Here is a 20,058-nt window from a genome sequence, read left to right as displayed (position 1 = left end):
CTCCTTGACATCTGCTGGGAGGGTGTTCCACAGGGGCGGGCGCCACTGCCAAGAAGGTCCTCTGCCTGGTTCCCTGTAACCTCACTGTAACCACCAGAAGGCCCTCGGAGGTGGACCTCAGTGTCCAGGCTGAACAATGAGGGTGGAGACGTTCCTTCAGGTACATAGGGCTGAGGCCATTTAGGGTTTTAATGTTGATGTATACACAGTAACAGTGGTGCATATTATAAAACTTGAGGTTTAAAGTTACTTTAACTAGCCATGCACAGCTGGCTGGCTTTTGAGCAGAAGGAGCTGGCTGGCTCTGCAGGCAACTGTTGTGGTGGTGCATGGTCACATTGCAGGAGCCACATGGTTCAGTGTGGCTCATGACAGAATCAAGCTCTGCCTTTGGAAGTGACTCTCCAGGTTCTCATGTAGAGATGTGATCCTCTTTTTTCCTTTTGTTTGTTTTTTAATAAAAAAAAACGCTAGAAATGCCAGAGATTGAACTTAGGACCTTCTGCATAGAAAACATGAGCTCTCATACTGAGCTAAGGCCTCCCTCAAATCTTTTTTTTTTTTTTAATTATTATTATTATTATCTCTGGAACTCAAGGTCTTCAATCTCAGCCACGATAATGGCCCCAATTTGTTACTGATTTGTACTTGTACCCATGCCAACATAAAAGAGAAGGGGGGAAAAACCTTTCCGAGTAACTACTTGGCAAATATTCCAGCACAAAGTGTACAGTTCAGTTTTGTGGAACTTGGAATGTTTGTGCAGTTGTCATGAACGGAAACTTAATCGGCATGGTCATCTCAAAGCCTTTTGGGTTGAGGCCTAAAAGATCAGGGATTGGGGCTACTTTCACATGTGAAGCTTTGGGCATTTTTACTTGACCTATTGGTGACCTTTATGCTCATTTAAATTTTGTTGTCTGTTAATTGTTCATATAGCTGTTGATTATTATTATTTTAGGGTTGTGTTGTAGCGATACTAAACTTTTCATTACGCTTTTATATTTAGATGGGACAGTATCCAACTAACTCGTTCCATCAGTGCAAGGATTTCTCATTGTGCATTGTAATTTGACTCTTCCTCTCCCCATGCACCCCCTAAATCTCTGCTTACCCCCCCCAAAGCCTCTGGAGCAGAATTGGGGAGGACACATGGTGGGTAGTTCCATTGCACAAGTGGAAATCCTTGCACTGACAGGATGAGTGAGTTGAATAAGGCCTCTGTGTTTCATGTGAAGCACTTTGAGCACAGATGTATTTGTGGGAAATGTGGTATGCAAATAAATTGACTTACGGTGATGATATGTAGCAACAAGAGGGCTGTTGGGCCTCAGCTCTGAAAGATGAGAGGGGGTGTGTGTGTGTGTTGCTCTTTGTCTAATCCACAGTCCTCAGCTATGGGAGCAGCTGTGCTCTTTCTTACCAAAGGTAAATTCTTCAGGGGAAGAGATCTCAACTGCCCAGAAACAGCTCACTGGATGGGGCAGAGCCACTATGCAAGTATCCCAGCGGGTGGGTCTTTGTTGCTTACCATGAATGACAGGGAGGATGCAAGTATTTCCACTGTGCTGAGCTCCCTCCCTCCTCTCCTTCCCAAAAGCAGCAGTGACCCACCTGCTGGGAAACCAGCATAGCAACTCCACTCCACTTAGGATTCAGCTATACAGCTGCAAATATAATGTTTTAAGTGCGTTTTAAGTGCATTATAGAAATGTGACACTAGATGGTGCTGGTGAGCTAATGGCAAGTTCCAAATATATTTTGAAATGTTTTAAAAAAGCATTTTCACAGCATTTTTAAAAATATATGTGTAGATTCAGCCCCAGTGAGCTGCTGCCACTGCAGCTGCCCACAAATACATTTTTGAAGGTCACTTCGCCTTCCTCACCTTCTGCTTCCTTAGGGTTTCAAAGTGTGGACCTCCAGATGTACATGCAGAGAACTTGTGTTGGGTGGATGGGGGTCAGGGAAGGGGCTAGGGAGTACAATGCCTCTCTGCATGTTCTGTATACATGGTGAGGGGAACAAGTGAATTTAATTTTTAATGTTTCTTCATTAGAATTTAACATGAAAGCTCTTCAGAATGAGACCAAAGGTCTTTTTCGTAGAGCATCTTGGCTGATCAGATATCCATGGGAGACCTGGAAGCTGGATATTAGTGCAATAGCCTCTTCTGCTGTTCCCCAATGACTGGTATTCAGAGACAATCATTATTAGTAGCCATTGATAGTTGTATCCTTGGTGAATTTATCTAATCACATTTTTATTTACTCTCTCTCTCTCTGTGTCCATATTCTTCCATCTCCAATGAAATGAGCTCAAGGAAGCATCTATGATTCTTCCTTCTCTCCCATCATTTGAGCCTCACATGTGAGGTATGCTGGGCTCAGAGGGAGTGACTGGCCCATGGCTCAAGGTCAGCGAGTGACTGAGTGGGAGATTTGAACCCCTATTTCCTTGATCCTAGTCCACGACTCTTATCAACACTACACCATGCTCCTATCATCCTTTAAGCCAGTGGCCATCTCCACATCTTGCAGTCCCAAATTCCATAGTTTTAACTATGGGCTGTGTATTCCTTTCTCATTTGATCTCTGTTAAATAGCTAGTTGAAATCCCTCTGGTTTTGCTGTGAGTCACTCTCTCTTTTAGCAATATTGTTCCATTTGGGTAAAAACGTTTCAATAAAAAGAAAACCCCAAATGTTAGCCCATTTGTCCATGCCCTTTGCTCTACAGACTGAAGACTCAGATGCTTCAGAGAAAGTTATTGATGAGTCAGATGCTGCTGATTTTCATCCAAAGTAATCTCTAGGCTCCCCTGGCAGTGGCGGGAACAGAGCTGTGCTTCGTTCTGACAATTCAATAAATGTATCTTAATTGGCACAAGCCCCAACCTGTTAGAAACAAGATCCAAGCCATTGTCCTGATTGCCTGCACAAGCTCATTGCAGAGAGTCATTATGGTTTCAAGCTGCTGTTGCTTTTATTTTTTATGTTGAAAGGCATTATATTGTCTTAAAATTCACCACGCAGAAAAGAGGTGGAATTAGAATACTTTAGATATCAGAAAGCAAGAGTCGCAATCCTCATACAGCCATGAAACTCACTGGGTGACTTTGGGCCGGTCACTGTGTCTCAGACTAACCTACTTCTCAGGGTTGCTGTGACAATTAAACAAGGAGTGGGAGAAGCATATACCTTACCTTGAATTCATTGGAGGAAAGACATGGTGTAAGTGTAGTAACAGTGACAACAGAAACAAAAAATATAAATTCACAGGCAAAACATCTGAGGAGTAAAATTTCTGCAAGACAGCAATTAAAAATGAATAATAATAATTCCAAAATACAGCATCAGAAAAAGACGGTTACATCTTGTAATGACTAACAGAAGTTAGTTTGCAAGTAAGCATTGTCCATTGACAACTTTGAGATCTTCTGTATACTTTTTCATAATATTACAGTTCGTGTTTGATCTCTTTTTTATAATCTGAGGAAAGGCTTTGAGAAACATTGCTGCATGTATCCTGATTTGCATACAAGATAAAATTTTACCACACTATATACAAACCAAACGGTAGCTAATTTTAAGTTGGTAAGTCCAATTTTCTGCACTGGCTATTGGTCATAACTCACTGGACTGAGAATTCAGTGCCAAAAGTTCTGCTGTTTCCAGTGAGTTAACTAAAGCTGCACCTATCCTGCCTTTTCACTTTGTAAGGTCTGCTTACATTGCAAGTTTATAATAAAAGACACATAACTTAAAAACCGAGATTCTAAAAACAGTCAGCCCTAAAACACAAGCTACAATAAACAGAACGAGCTGCAGCATCAAAATAGAACCAGAGATTCTATTAATGCTTGTTTGAAAGCATGAGAAAATAAAATCTTTTTTAAAAAAATGTATTCAGAAGATGAGGGAGTAGACAGGCACCTGGTGAATGTTTCTGGGAAGGATATTATTCCATTCTTGCAAGGGGGTGAAGAAATACAGATGCTCCCACTGATTTAAACCATTGGCACATGTAGTCTGGTATGATCTAACTTTGGCAGTGCCTCTGCAAGGATTCAAGGCTAAATTACATTTGACATTAAAATGCATTTTTGCACTCAAGATTTACTTTATTAAAAAATGCAAAAAGCAACCCTCCAGGATGCGGGTGGTTGCTGAACATTATTGGGAACTCAGCAGGCTGGGTGTGTTTGTGTTAACCCTTTCCTCCCCTGCTGCAGTCCCAATGAAAATTGCTGCTTTGAGAATTGCTTCTGTTTCTATTGGGAGGAAATCCCTCGCTGCTGACAATGAGGAACACTCACATTTAATGCAAAGACACATTTAAGCATCAGGTCTTCCTGGTTAGGCCCTTTCCCTGAGATCCTTTAGCTGGAGTTCTTGAGAATTGCATCTTGGACCTTATACACCGAGTCCATGCCTGGGCTGATCTTGCTTCAAGGCTAGCACCCTTTAGGTTTGCTGCTGGATCCCTTTAATTCACTTGCCATCTGTAAATTTATGCATGCCACTATTTTCACACAGACTGTGCTTCGAGGTGCCAACCTCCAAATAAGCCTGACCTTGCAGAGTTCTCCCTGAACTTTCCAGTGTTCAGAGAACAGAACGGTCATGACTGTAAATAAAAGAGCTATTAGAACTTCTGGTTCAGGGCCTGACACAGCCGAGGAAAGAAATCATTTCTTGCATTCTTGTTTCTGTAGCCCCAGGGGCCTTGCTGTAGTACATTCCATTTTGACCTTGGATGCAACCACTTTTTAAGAAAGTGGAAAGCAAGAGTTTATTTGAGGGAAATTGGCACTGTGCCTGCTTCCCTATTAGTCTTTGGAAAATACGGAGCATTCTGCCTATTGCATATGGCACAGGACACTAAAAACATTTGGTAAGGCTATACATTCACACTATACATTTAAAGCAGCGACGTACCATGTTAAACAGTCACATTTTCTACCAGAGAATCCTGGAAAATGTAGCTAAGAGTGCTGAGACTTGTTAGGAGGCTCCCCCCCCCCCACAGAGTTACAATTCTCAGGGTTGCCTGGGGAGAGGAATTGATGGTTAAACCACTCCCTGGGATTTGTAGCTTTGTAACTTAGGCCAGCCTTCCCCAAGCTGGTGCCCACCAGAAGTTGTGGCTGAGGAGTCATCAACAGATGCCTACAGAGGTCTTCCCTGAATCCTCTCCCCTTGCTAATTTTGCTTGAAAGAAGTACTGTGTTGTAACCGGTAGAACAGGTGGATCCCTGTCCACAACACATCCTCTTGTTCACAGATGTGCCCATGGCCCCTCACTTAAATTGGCAATTCCTGCTTTGGGCTGCAGTCAGCCCAAGCGAGCATGGCGCCAGTTTGGGAAAGGCTGACATAGGCATTTGCCATATTCTGGACCAGAGCAGATAACTGCTTCCCAAAGGCTGCAAATAAAAAGATGACAGCTTCTATCATCCAGCTCGTAAACTGGGCCAAATGAGCTTGCCTCAGCATGTTCAGTAATATGAAGCCTGTTCATTGTCTTCAGCTTGTCAACCTCAATATCGTTCTGCAAATTTCTAAATAATTAGTGTAGAGACAACCCCCGTTTAGAATGTGAGGCGAGTACTTTATAGTCAAACATGACTGAAAGTACTTTTGAAGAAAGCTGTTTCGTTTACTGTATTGTGGGATCGTTTTATTTTGTGGAATATTCAAATGGAATATTTGTTTTGTTCAAAATATTTATATCCCGCCTTCCACCTGCAGTTTATGAGGTGGCTTTCAGTGCACAGCTTGTGATTGATTATGCAGGGTGGGGTTTACCTCCCTCCCCCCCCCCCCAGTGTTTCATTCAGGTTGCCACCTCTGCCGGTTGGCACCATGAAGATACAAGGTGCATTCAGATGTGTGGGTTGTTATGCTAGTTTTCCTGGTTATAATGCTAGAACATTTGTCCAGGTTTTGAATGTTCCTTTTACACTGCATTACCTGTTGCACTACGGAACTGTGGCTTTCTGATCCATATACTGGTGGGCATGATCTGCTAAATTTCATTCACAGCAGTGGGGTTCAACGCAATAGCGGACATCATTGGACAACATGTTGCCACCCTTTATGTGAATGTGCACTTCTGATCCCTCATGAATATGACGGGAAATGCTGGAATACCATCCCAAAGTTCGTCATATGGCGTGATCCATGAAAATGGCGGGAAAATAACTGTGCCTATCTCTCACGATTTTCCAGGTCAACAGGATTGCAAACAGATTTTTTTGTTGTTGTTGAAGGGAAGCAGTTAACAGGGAAATGAACACTAAGCTTCCAGTTGATTCCACTAGATTTCCAGAAGCGTCACATAAAAGATTGAACAAAACGCAAAAGTTAACAGGCAGCAAAACATTGTGAAAATGGAACAAAGTGCTGTCTGAATGCATCCACAGTGGTGGAGGGAAAATATGGCTTCTTTGCTCCAATCACCACCACATTATAGGCCAGATAATGAACTCATATATTTGTTAGGGCGGATTAATTTTTAAAACTAACACCCCTTGAGTTTTAATTGTCTCCTAGACTGCCTCATTCTTTAAAAAAAACAAAAGCAGGTTGGGGCTCTGTGGAGTAGGAGAGGGTGCTTAGAGGCTATTGCATCCAGTACCTCAGTCGTGTCCTTATTTCAGAGAGAACAGAGTTTCTGATGAGAGTGGCAGCCATACCAGTTGGAAACATACTAAGGGCAACCCAAAAATTTTGGATACGCTTCTGAGGGGTAGAACGTCCTACTTGGTCAATTTCCTCCGAACTGAGCCTTTTCCTCTAGAAATTAGAATAATGAAGAACATTCTCTGGCACCACCGGAATTTAGAGAGGGTTCACGAGTGACTGGCACAAGGCCAGGACCAGCAACCTAATTTTAATCTGCCATAGAAGATGTGTGACTTGTGACTCACAAGTCACTTGTGATTGACTTATCCATAGTGGCTTTGATAACAGAGCTTCCTGCCCCCTGCTACCCAGGCAGTTTCTCTCCTGCGAAACGGCATGGCTCTTTTTTTCCAAGGCAGTCAGTCTGGCACCTTTTGCAAGCAAAACATTTATCCTTTTAAAATGGTGAGCGCAACTCCCATGTATCATTCATTATATTTATTTTTAGATCTTGCCGTGGGGGCTTCTGCTGACAAAAACAAAAAAGCAAAAAACAGAACCAAGGGAAATAAAAACCGCTACACTGTTGTTGTTTTTTAAATGACTGCAGATTTGTAGCAGCACTGTAGAACTGTATCTCTCTACACATCTGGGAGCTGAGGTGCCAGAATTAACAACATGGTTATGTGACAGAACGTACAGTTTAATGCCTTCCTGGTTTGTTCCTTTCGGTACAATGGAGTGAATGGTACCCATGGTTTCTATAGGATAATACTCTGTATTGATTCGTACTTAACACGATTTGCAGCTTTCCAGCTTCATGCTGGTGTAGCCTTCGGTTTTCTCCATCCATATATCTGTGCACAGTAATAATACTAATATGTGGCTATCTACAGCACACACCTAGGCATATTTATTCAGAAGTAGGGATGGGCAAATATATCAGTTTTGGTTTCACATTTTTCCAGTCTTACAGTCTGTTCTCCACATTTTCACATCAGTTTGCGATCACTATTATTTGAAAAACGGTTCTAGTGAAGAGCATTTTAGTGTGGATTTTCCCCACTGTCCACACCTTTAGCTGCATAGTTCAGTTGGTTAGAGTGTGGTGCTATTAATGCCAAGATTGCAGGTTCAATCCCCATAAGGACTCCCCATGGATTCTCTCCCATAGGGCAGCTGCTGACAGATGGCCTGGCAGGGGTGGGGGGCAACTAACTGAAGTGAAAACAGCGGCCTTCTTAGCCTCCCTCCATCTCTCTTGCTGCTCAGTTATAATCGGGGTATTACCACTGAATGTATGAACAAAGTACTCCAGTGCCTTTGTTCAATAAATAGTATCTGAAAAGTTCTCAGATTAAGTTCAGTAGAGTGGTACCTCGGGTTACAAACGCTTCAGGTTACAAACTCCGCTAACCCGGAAGTAGTACCTCGGGTTAAGAACTTTGCTTCAGGATGAGAATAGAAATTGTGCGGCGGCAGCACAGTGGCAGCGGGAGGACCCATTAGCTAAAGTGTACCTCAGGTTAAGAACAGTTTCAGGTTAAGAACAGACCTCCAGAACGAATTAAGTTCTTAACTAGAGGTACCACTGTATATTTGGCTATATATTTGGCTATATATATTTGGCTTAAAAAGTGGCTTCTGCCTGCCTACCTCCATTCACCTGAGAATCACATAATTATAACAATAAAATTAAGGAACAGAATCTGACTTTTCCCAGAAGAGGGATTCCAATGTTTTATCTATTCTGACTGAGCAATGGGTCCCTGGGGTTTTTAGGCATGAGTTCTCCCCAGTCCTGCCTGGTGACACCACAGGAAGATCCCTGGACTTTTTGTGTGCATACTGTGTGCTTTTACTCCTGTGTTAGTAGGGTGGGTCATTCTTGGGGGTGGGACTTAATTTTTGCAAATTTCTTCAGTGAGGGGTTTGAAAAATATGTTTGTGTGTGAGGAATTCAAATATGCCTTTATTTTTGTGATTGGAGAACATTTAGCTTGGTAAACCTATGTTTGAAGAAGAAGCACATAAACTGCTTTCAGAAAACCCAAAAATTTTAATTTTACCTTCTAAAAATGTCAGGTAGTGCTAAATAATAATAAAATAATATTGCTATGTAATAAAACTGCAGGCACTTGGCAATCATTTTTAATGATTTCTGTGCAATTTTACGCACATTTTACTTACCAAGCAAAACTAAATTCTATTAATTTAACCAAAATATCTTTTGAATTCCCAAGTCACGTTGCAACCTTTTAGCACCCCTTACTTATGGAATTTGAAAGTTGAAAAATTCAACATGGCCTGCTGTGCTAGGCAGATATCAGAAGTGAATGCTTTTTGCAATTGCTGCATCTTCTTCCTGCCAAAAAAGAATGCAGGTATTTCCTGTACCTCATGCATCTGTTAAAACCGCTGAACCTTCTGCTGTTTTTTTTTGGGGGGGGGGGAGGCAGAGAAGGGAAAATGTTTTGGAAGAGCATAGTTCTATGCTAGGGCATCTGCTTTGCATGTGGAATATCCCAGATTCTATTCTCTCTGCAAGCAAATCAGGCTAAATGCTCATTAAACAGGAAGCAGCCTATGTATAGTGATGGTCCCCAATTTAGGAGCATAGGAAGCTGCCTCATATTGAGTCAGACCATTGCTTCATTTAGCTCAGTATTGTCTCCATTGACTGACAGCAGCCCTCTGGGGTTTCAGACATGAAGACATTCCCAGTTCTACCTGGAGATACCAGAGATCAAACCTGGGACCTTCTGCTTGCAAAGCAGATTGCCTACTGTTGAGCTAATGCTCTTCCCCTCCCTCAGTTAGTGGCACACTTAACAGAGAAGAGGCGGGAGAAGGTATATGAGGGACATGGTGGGATGGGTGTTAAAAGAGAGGGAGGAAGGCTTGGTTTGTTTCTGCAATCAGATTCTCAAATCGCTTGCTGATTTGAACTAGCCTGTAGGTCTCCTCTTCTCTCATTGTGCATATACCGTATTTTTCGCTCTATAAGACACACCAGACATAAGACGCACCTAGTTTTTGGAGGTGGAAAACAAGAAAAAAAATATTCTGAATCTCAGAAGCCAGAACAGCAAGAGGGATTGCTGCACAGTGAAAGCAGCGATCCCTCTTCCTGTTCTGGCTTCTGGGATAGCTGCGCAGCCTGCATTCGCTCCATAAGACGCACAAACATTTCCCCTTACTTTTTAGGAGGGAAAAAGTGAATCTTATAGAGCAAAAAATACAGTGTGTGTGTGTATGCTTTTGTAATAATAGAGTTCTTGTTCTGCACACTCCACTAGGAATTTCATGAAAATGAATGAGAAGGAATATCATTTACCACATTCATTCCTCTCCATTACAGCTTTCATACTTCATCTGGATTTTATTTAGGACTGAAAAAGCAGGTTTTAGATGTAGCGAGAAGTAAAGTTAATTGAGGGAGTTTGAGCCTTGGGTGGTTCTGCAGTGTTTCAGAAAGATTGCTTCTGAAAGAGGCTTCTCTAACTAGAGAGCATAAAACAGTACTTAACAGTTACAAATACGGAAATTTCTTCTTGGCTCACTTTTTCTCTTTTAGGCAGTATACCAAACATACAACATTCGCTACACTGTCACTCCTACAAAACGAATTGGCTGTTCCCCACCCTGGTTGCCTACCATTCAGCAGAGAATTAAACCATTCTGTCCAATTTCAGCTTTTGCAAGTCATATCTTTAGTCCAGTGGCCTGTGAAGGATTTCAGATTCTGACGTGTCTGTCTAATAACCACATGCTGTTATCAGAATCTCCTCTTGCTCCAAGATTTGATGCAATTTTCCATGTTGCTCGTGGTTGATCAAGCGTTGCCAGATGCATTTCTGGGGGTCAGGAACTGTGAAGCGAAGCTGATATGGTGACATTCTGGATATGCCAAAGAATCACTGAAGTGCATTCATGAATATTTATAAGACGTATAAATTTTGAAAGCCCAGATCTGAAATATATATATTTTTTCTTCAAACACTGAGTGAGTGTTGGAGCACTTCAACTTTTTTCTTAGACTGTGAACGTTTAGGTGGGGCCTTGTATTTTTTAACTTACTTTGAAAACTGCTGATAAATAACATTGTAAACCACTTTCAGAAGCCTGCTTTGGAATTCAGCACATATAAATAAAATCATAGTAGTAGTAGAAGAAATAAAAATACTAATAAATCCTTTTCTGTCTCAAGTGGCCAAATAACTTGGGTATAGTGGTACCTCGGGTTACAGACGCTTCAGGTTACAGACTCTGATAACTCAGAAATAGTACCTCGGGTTAAGAACTTTACCTCAGGATGAGAACAGAAATCGTGCGGTGGGAGCGGGAGGCCCCATTAGCTAAAGTGGTGCTTCAGGTTAAGAACAGTTTCAGGTTAAGAACGGACCTCCAGAACGAATTAAGTTCTTAACCAGAGATACCACTGTACTAATAGGTATGTTGGAGAATTTCAGGAGAAACTGGAGTGGAAATTTCCAGTGTTGTTCATTTGTCCCAAATCCAGAGTAAAAAATCAATCCAGCAAATACTATTGGTATTCACTGCTGTCAGTCCACAAATTATATGTAATTGATGACACGCACCCACACCAATATGCATTGGATTTCTTTTGCCTTGAAGCAAATGGCATGAAATAATATAGTTTACTTAGAAATCCATAGCAGACAGCAAAACCTGTAGCATAGGGTTACATTCATTGCTGGTTCTTTTCATAATAGACCCATTGAAACAATGAGCATGTTTAGCTTAGGTTTGTTAATTTCAGTTCTGAGTAGGACTCAGTTGGGTACAACCCCACTGCTCCCCTTCTTCTAAATCCTCCAGAGCAAATTCAGGGCAGGCATTGGGGTGGGGGATGGGGAGATGCTATTGTACGAACATAAATTCTTGTTCAATGGATACCAGCCATACATTTTGCCTGAAGAAGAAGGAAAACAGTACTGCATGTGACAATCACAGGTCAGAATTGGAAATGGATGTGTTCTTCCCACTTTATACACCATGGGTTGTATTCAGCTAACTTTTACTCAGAGTAGAAACATTGAAATTCATGGGCCTAAGTTAGCCATGCCCATTCATTTCAGTAGGTCTGATCAGATTAAAAGTTAGTTGAATGCAACCCTATGCAGCTTGACTTGGGTAGGGAGTTTAATTACTGCTCTTCCTTAGCCAACAAAAAGTCTTGAGCCTCCAGTGTTTCCAACTAGTGCATGTGCAGATTCATTATTTAAGAGCACAAAGCCATATGCCAGTTCCTTGACATATTAGCACCAGAGGAAGGCATGGGGGTCAACCCACAAACATACAAGTAGCTCTGAAGCTTCTGGGCCTTTGGACTGATCCAGGAAGGGATCTTGTGTGTCCTGGTGTCCAGCGCTTCCAGCATCCTCCCAAACAAATTTTAATTGGCCACCACCCTCTTTACACCATGGTCTTCTCTTGAGCCCAATGTGCTCTAAGGTCTACAATGACTATGGAGCCAAATGGGGGGAAAGTTTGCTCTTTGTCCTTTGGTGCTGATGCCATCATTATCAGCCACATTATGAACCTGCATTGTTCTCTGGAGCTGTTTTTTGTTCAGGGCTGTTTTTTACTGATATTTTGGCAATTTTATTCTTTCTGTAAACCATGTTGAGGTTTTATTGCAAATTTTGTGATATAAACAAATGATGTGGCTTTGGTGTGGGGTGCTTGCAGTTTTGCGCAAGGTCACAAATCTGCTAGGGTGGGTTGGTAGAGAGAGCCCTGGACCACGGAAAATGGGGGATCAAATCTTGGTTTCCCTTTGAAGATCACTGCCTGACTTTGGACTAGCAAACGTCTCACAGAGTTGTGAGAATGTTGTGAGGTTATTTGGGAAGTACATTGCCCTAAGTTCCTTGGAGAAAGGGTGGGGTATAAATGTGGTGAATAATACAAGCCTGAGATGCTCTGGTAAAACATGAAGTCTCCATTGCCTTAAGCTCTAAACCCACACTGAAAAGGAATTATATGAGTTTTCACCCAGAGTGGTACTACTATGAAACATTGGGGGCTGCTTTGATTCTTTCACAGTATGCAAATCTTTGGCAAGAGCTCAGTGAATAGCTTTTATTTTCTGAGAAATGAATAGCCATCTTTGTCTGGTCACAATTGTGGGAGGTTGAAAGGCCTTACGCTATTCCCAGCTGGGCTGCTGTGGTCAATGTTTTATGTCTTCTTGGAATATGGAGGAATCAAACTACTCCAGAATAGCCAGTGTGGTAAAGTAGTACGACTGTACCATTTGTGCTTGATAAAACTTCCTTGATAGGGTTTATAATTGGACATGTCATTATGGCAATCTCAGCCAACCTAATGCTGCATCTGATGGGCAGCCACCAAGAAATGATGGCGGCCAACGTTGTTGAACCATTTTCATTTCTGACCCCTGTTTCAGTGGTCTAAGAGTTAGGAGATGAGGTGTAACTCAGTGGTAGAGAATCTGTTTTGCATCTGAAAGGTCCCAGCATCTTTGGATAGAGCTGGGAAAGATACTTTACATACAGAAGACTCCCTTCATTTATGGAAGGTTCAATCCTTAGCATCTCCAGATAGGGTGGAAGAAGACATTTTGCAAGAGGAAGGCCTGGAGTTCAGTCCCTAGCATCTCCAAGTAGGACTGGCAAAGATTCACACCTAAATCCTTGGAGGTCAGCTGCCTATCCATGTAGACATCACTGAATTGTGCGGACCAACAGTTGTTACAAGAAAGCTTCAGTGAGCTGATGTAGCAGAAAGATCTGTTGTCTGCTGCTGTATTGTGGTATTCAGAAGGAAACCACAACACACTGTAGGTAACAGAGTAGGGAAAATGTGCTTTGGGTTGTAAACTAAATTCCTTGTTCATGTCCCCAGGAGTAAACTCTGGGCCAGTGGAGCTTCCTAGAGCGTTAAGGTCTTTTTGATAGGACTCAACTGAATGTGTGTCTTTTCCACATTATCTTTTCCAGCTCCTACCGTTCCAAGTTGCCCTACTCGAGAGACGTGGTGGCCAGGCCCAGTTATAATTATTGCAGCATGCTGTACCACACTAGTGTTCCTCTTTCTAGTTTTCATCATTTGCTACAAAGCCATAAAAAGGTAAGACTGTAAGTGTATTGCAAGATCAGATGCTTTGTGGATGTGCTACCATATAACTTACAACAGAAGAGCAATGATGAGGAAACTCAAGGAGTTACTAGCCTGGGAATGTTCAGACAACAAGTCAGCAAGTACTGAGTGAAACATGGGAGACTGAGCAGTTGCCTGTTCTGGGTGGAGTTGCACTCACTCTGAAATAACACGTTGATAGTTTGGGGAAGCTTCTGAATCCATCTTCGTCATTGGAGGTCCAGGTAGCCTCAGTGGCTGCGAGTGTGTTTTACCAGCTATGGCTGGTACACCAATTACAGCTGTTTTTGGACAGTGGTAGTCTGGCTATAATGATTCATGCTTTGGTAATCTCAAGATGATTGCTCTGTTTGAAGCTATCTCTGGACTTGGTCCAGAAGCCCCTGCTGTTGCAAAATCACTGCAGCTGTACTGTTGATGGGGACTGACTATTGTCAACAAGCAATTCCAGTGCTCAAAAGCTTGCACTGGCTTCCCATATGCTACCAGGTCATGTTCAAGGTTCTTACAAGGCCTGTAAAAATCTGGATCCAGAATACCTCAAGGACTGAGGACTTCAGGGGAGCCACAGTTAGCAGATCCTGCTGCTCAGATGCATGGCTTGAATCCACTAGGAGTTGTGAATTCTGTGTTGGGGGTCCAATCTTGTGGAACTCTCTTTAGGTTGAGATCAGACAGGCACCTCTCCCTGTTGAACTCCTGGCTCCTATTAAAGACTTTATTCCAACAAGTGTTTTAACTGAATTCTGATCTTATAATTTTAATTGGTGTTTATTTTCATTGAATTGAGTTTCTCATTCATCATTAGAGATGACTGGAATTAAGCAGCATATGAATTGTTAAAATAAATGAACGATGCCAGGAAATGCAGGCAATCCCATACAGATCTGACATATGTTTAAAGTTAAGAAATTCCTGGCAAATTTGTATACAAAAATTGTGTATGATAGGACAAATTCACTCTAAAATGCTGATGAATTTTCATGTGGACTGTTTTTTTTTTTTTTTTAAAAGCACAAACTCATGGAAATTTAAGATTGGAAAAATGAGAAAGTGAGCAAGGTCAAAATTGACATAATCACCCATCCTTTCACCCTCATTCGTAAGAAATGTGAGACAGCCTTTAATGGAGGGGGTGAGAACCCTGTGAAAAGCTATTCCCATAAACAGTCCAATAATACAACATGTAACATAAGCATTTGCAACACATAAGGTGGAAATCCCCCCTCTTAAATGAAATCACAAGGAAATGCCATTTTGAAATCTCATTTAGTTCTTTGAAAACTCGCCATATGTCACAAAATCCCACCGTCTGCCTGCAGGACATTTGTAAATTATCCCTCACTTGGATTGTCCTCGTTTTTTCATTCATGTAGTGCAATGGCATGTCCTATTGCCTAATAGCAACACTTAAAGTTATACTGCCCCCTGCCTAATGCATGGTTAGCTGGTGGCATGAAGGGGGTATATGAGCTGGGCTTCCTGTTCCTGCAAGGTGGCATAGCAGCTGGATATTGGTAAGTATGCCAGGAACATATCTTGCTGGTGCTATATTCACAGCTGCTGAATGCAGAGGATTTTGCACTCACGCAGCATCATAAGTATGCAGGGGGTGCACATAGTTTGTCAGGCTGGCTCAAGGCCTGTTTGCAGGGGGCGGCAGGAGCCACAGGCAATTGTGGAACCCCATGGTGGTGGGTGCCATGTTGCAGTACAGTACCTTACAGAAGGCACAGGACCTGCAGTTTCTCTATCTCTCTCTTCCTTTGTACCTTTCACCTGCTCCCTCCCTGCCCCCATATTTCATCATCTGATTTAGTGTTGCTTGGATTAGTTGTAGTGAAATTGAGGCACAGGTTTTCCGCTATCCAACAGCATGGCTGCAAAGAGAAGTTTGGAAGTTTCTCCTTGCATTTTAGATGAGCCACAGTTTAGTGTTACATCTTACCCCTAAACTGTGGCCGGCTTTGTAAATTATGGTCTGAAGTTGGCCTGTTTGCATTAATTACAATTGAGTCTACCATTTGTCTGGTTTCAGATGTTCCTACAAACTTGTCTGTAATAGAACCAAAAAAACTTCTGAACTCCTTCTTGTGGCCGTGCCAGAGGAGGAGGCAGGCGCATGCAAGCCCAGGACTTATTAAGACTCGTTTTTACAACATGCATTCAACATGGATGGAATTTTCATGTGATTGAACTTATCCACACATTTTTTCCCCTAATCCCTCCTTCACTCCTTGACCTTGATGAGAACCAAACTCTTTTTTTACTAGTTCTGCTAAAAATGTGAACAGCCAAGTGAGGCATGGATCCACTGGATCTTAAGCCAGGCCATTTCCTAGAGAGGAACTTGATCAAGGACCCTCTTCTGTGCCAGCCTGGGGACAAAACAATGATATTCCTATCTTCTGCCTTGGGGTGCAGAACAGCAGATCATTCACTGCATCTGCAGTCTCCTTAGGATTGCTCTGTAAATTCATTGTATTCTAAAACAGTGCTATCTAAGCCATATCCCTTGCAAACATAAATCAGTGCTGGTTCAGGCAGTACAGTGAGACCAATTGGAACAGCAGGTGATCTCATTGTCTCCTAATCTGTTTTCTGAATCTTTTTTTTTTTTTACAGTGTAAGGACTTAGATCAGAGCAAGATGAAAAGATTTAGGGGGCAAGCTGGCAGTCTGAAGAGGGCTAAGCACCATAGTTAAAATAACATATGGGATGAAAAGATGGGGGCAGGCATTATGTAATATTCTCTCTCTTAATTTTAGTGTCTCTGTGGAATTTTATTGTGATAAGATGCTTATATAAAAAGCAAAAAGAACACAAGCCTTTCTCTCGTTATGTAAAGGCATGAGACAGTAACTGTCTCCAGAGATGTAACGGGAATTGCAAGAACTGTACTTCCCAGGCCCTTGTGCTATTGGCAAAATTTAAAGTCTTTATAGACTGCTTTTCATCAGAAAAGATTGCAGAGCGGGTTACAAAGAAGGAGCAAACAACAACATGTAAAACAATAAAAATTAAATCCAGTATGGAAGACATACAAAATAATTCAGTATACCCTGCCAGATGGGCGGGGTATAAATAATGAAAGTTATATATACATACATATACATATACATATATATATATATATATATATATATATATATATATATATATATGTTATTGTTAATAATGCAATACATCGCACATCAGACTCCCTGATGTAGAATTCCATTCACTCAGTAGCCTTATGCACACTCATTATGAATATCTACTGACACATCTGTACCTCAGTGAATTTAACACCTGACCCATTCACCCACACTCACATATTCTCAACCATTCCAGTTCCAGTAATACAAAGGCCACCTATACCACCGGAAGACTTTCGCTATTAGGCAAAAACAACATCTAATCTAGGACTATGCAACATTCATGCAGCAGTACAAATGAGAGTGCATGTCCAGGATAGGTGTAAAAGAAGAAGATAGGAATGTGGAAGGGAAGCAGTTAAAATGCATATGATTAGTACAGGTGAAACGTTTAATCTTGCAAGGGAGCAGCAAACTAGATGGGAGATGTCCCAAATGATTCTGCCCCCCCCCCGGCCCCCAATTTAGTATGTGAAAGGGTCTATTAAGAAAAATCAGTGCCAGAACCAAGCTTCCAAGGATGGCTTTCTTGGCAGCCTGAGCAAGTGACTTCTTCATCCTCCTGGATTTGTAGCACCATGAGTAACTCCTCTCTGACATCAAAGGAGCTTGGAGTTGCTAATAAATGGTGCTGTTGCTGACTCAGCAGAAGAAGTCAGACTTGTGGTCCCTCGTCACCTGCAAGATGCTCAGAGGTGTGACTCTCAACCCAGAGGAGGAAAGTACTATCAGTTCCTTGGGGTGTCCACGCCCTTGAATGAATAGCAGGTTTTATCTCTAGGTGCTAGCTTTAACACAACATAATGCCCTATAAAGAAAACCATACCATAGAGTTCATATTATAAAGTGGCTTACGAGTGGAGAGCAATGGTTCAAATAGTCAGACTAGCAGCCCAACTAGCCAGATAGGGACATGGGAAGCTGCCTTCTGTGAGGTTACATTATTTGTCCTTCCAGCTCTGTATTGTCTACTGTTGATTGTCTCCAGGGTCCTAGCACCTGCTTTCTGATCCTTTTTTAAGAAGAGAAATCCAGGAAATGTTGGGGATTGAAGCTGGCACCTTCTGCATGCATAACGTGTGCTAAGCTACCGCCCCTTCTGGGTAGCAGGGTCAGCTGAGGCAGATTTTGGATCCCATTAAAAGTCTTCGTCTTCTTGGTTTTATATGTTAGGGGTAACAGGGGTGGTTCATGTACATAAAACCCAGCCACTGTGTACATTCACCATACCTCCTTGAGAATGTGTGCATAGTCCATCCATAAAGGGGGAAATGTGTGTATCTCCTGTTCAATGTACATCATCTCCTATGAGCCTCGGGGAATGTGCATATGTCAACTGAATTTTGTACATTTTGTGGCCAATGTACATTGCATCCAACAGGTCAGATTGCACACATTTGAACTAGAGATGTAAAAGAAGAGCACGTTTCTTGGAAACTATGCAAACTGACTGGAGAATGTGCATCAGTGAGTCTTCGGGGCCCACAGTAAACTACTCTGAAATCAGAGAAGATGCAGTGAAACTCTTTAAATTAATTTAAGTTACATCAGAACGAGTCTCTTTTCCTCCTTCAGAAGACTTGGGTTGCAAACTTGGGTACTTTATTGTCATCTTTGCAAGTCAGAAGAGGTTTTAACGGGTTTTCAGGTGGTTGTTTTTATTTTTATTTTTTAAAAAATGATATTTATTCAGAATTTCATCAATACAAAAACAAAAACAAGAAAATCAGAAAAATACAGCAAAAAATAAGACAAAAAGAAAAAACCAAAAAAGAAAAAAGAAAAATACAAATCTCAAATTACAACTTTCCATTTGCTTATTTCTTAAACCTCCTCACACCTCCCTTTTTGTATTCTAGTTTGATTCGTTATTCCAGCAAATTCTTCCCATGTTTCTCAATTTTAATTTAAATGATTAATCTTCACAATCTATCTTATCAATTAATTCAACATAACCTTTCCATCTTTTAATATAATCTGTTATTCAATTTACCTTAATCTTTTTAACCTTATCTTATCTTAAAAATCTTAAAATTTCAAAATTTACATCATATTCATTCATATCTCCTTAAATCATTTCTGCTAAAGCCAATTTGGTTCCTTTCCAGCATGTTCCCTGAAATTTCATTAATGTTACACTAATTCCAAAATTAACAAAAGAATTTCCCGTGATATCTCTAATTTTTATCCAACGTCCCTTCTTCCTGGTTTCGGGTCACGTCAGTCCTTTCTGTCCATTACATCCAGTCCATCAATCTGGTGTTCTTATATCCGAGGCCCTTAAGTCTCTTCTTGGCCCCCTCTGCACATTTTCTTGTCCTTGTTTGTGCTTGCGCACTTCTTTGTCTATTGTTAGCTTCTTGGGGAGTGGGTCTCCGGAGGGTTCCATCCGGTAATAATTTCCATTTTCCTTCGTCAGGCTGGCCCCTTCCCCCCAGTCCCACTCCCCATCGTCATCTTTGTAATCCAAAAAGTATTTATCCAAGAGATAGTTGTTCACCTGTTTCATAGTCCCACTAGAGTTAAGAGCTTCCTTGACTTCAAACACTTCCCAGCACTCTCCAAGTTCAATCAGTAACTTTTGTTCCTGCAGGACTTTGGATCTCTCCATTTGTGTTGTTTGAGGAGTGATCACTGCCTCTTCTTTCTTCATCTGCCCTTGGACTTGCCTTGTCAAACCAGATTCTTGAGTTGGTCGCTGTATAACTTCTTTATCCTTATTCCCTGTTAAATCATATTCGCTGGCCACAGTGCTCATCAAGTCCAATTTTTCATGCATCAAATTCATTTTCTCATGCAGCTGCTCCAGCAAGGCATTTGTCATGCCAAGGGCAGACACTAAACCTTCCTTCCAACACATTTCTGTTCAAGGTCAAATGGCTGGTCCCACGATCCAAATCTTGCAGCTGTAGAGTCCAAGTAAACTACAACAACAAACTGACAGGCTCCCTCTAGGGGACACAGTTTCTTTTTGTATCCATTTTTAAAATGTATCCAACAAAGGAGATTACTTTCGATTTCAAATCCTTTCGATTTTCAAATACTTTGTATCTTTAAAATACAGAAATGCAGAAGGTAGTGTTGAAGTTAATTTGTTTCTCTCTCTTTTTTTTTTTTAACTATCTGTCAAAGCACTCCACTTT

At 41.5% G+C, this 20,058-nt stretch overlaps 1 protein-coding gene across 7 annotated transcripts in view; it reads left to right on the top strand.

The window, feature by feature from the left end:
- Positions 1 to 20,058, top strand: part of PRIMA1 (proline rich membrane anchor 1) — a 57,007-nt gene that overhangs the window by 25,632 nt on the left and 11,317 nt on the right. For all 7 annotated transcript variants that reach the window (XM_083621190.1, XM_083621188.1, XM_083621189.1 and 4 more), the window contains exon 4: positions 13,618 to 13,747. In XM_083621190.1, the coding sequence (XP_083477316.1) occupies positions 13,618 to 13,747 (130 nt within the window). The remainder of the gene's footprint in view (positions 1 to 13,617; positions 13,748 to 20,058) is intronic.

The sequence above is a fragment of the Podarcis filfolensis genome (genome assembly GCF_964270895.1).
Source record: "Podarcis filfolensis genome assembly, chromosome: 1".
Taxonomy (NCBI): Eukaryota; Metazoa; Chordata; class Lepidosauria; order Squamata; family Lacertidae; genus Podarcis; species Podarcis filfolensis.
Note: the sequence above shows the minus strand (reverse complement) of the source record. Positions and strands in the feature narration are given on the sequence as shown.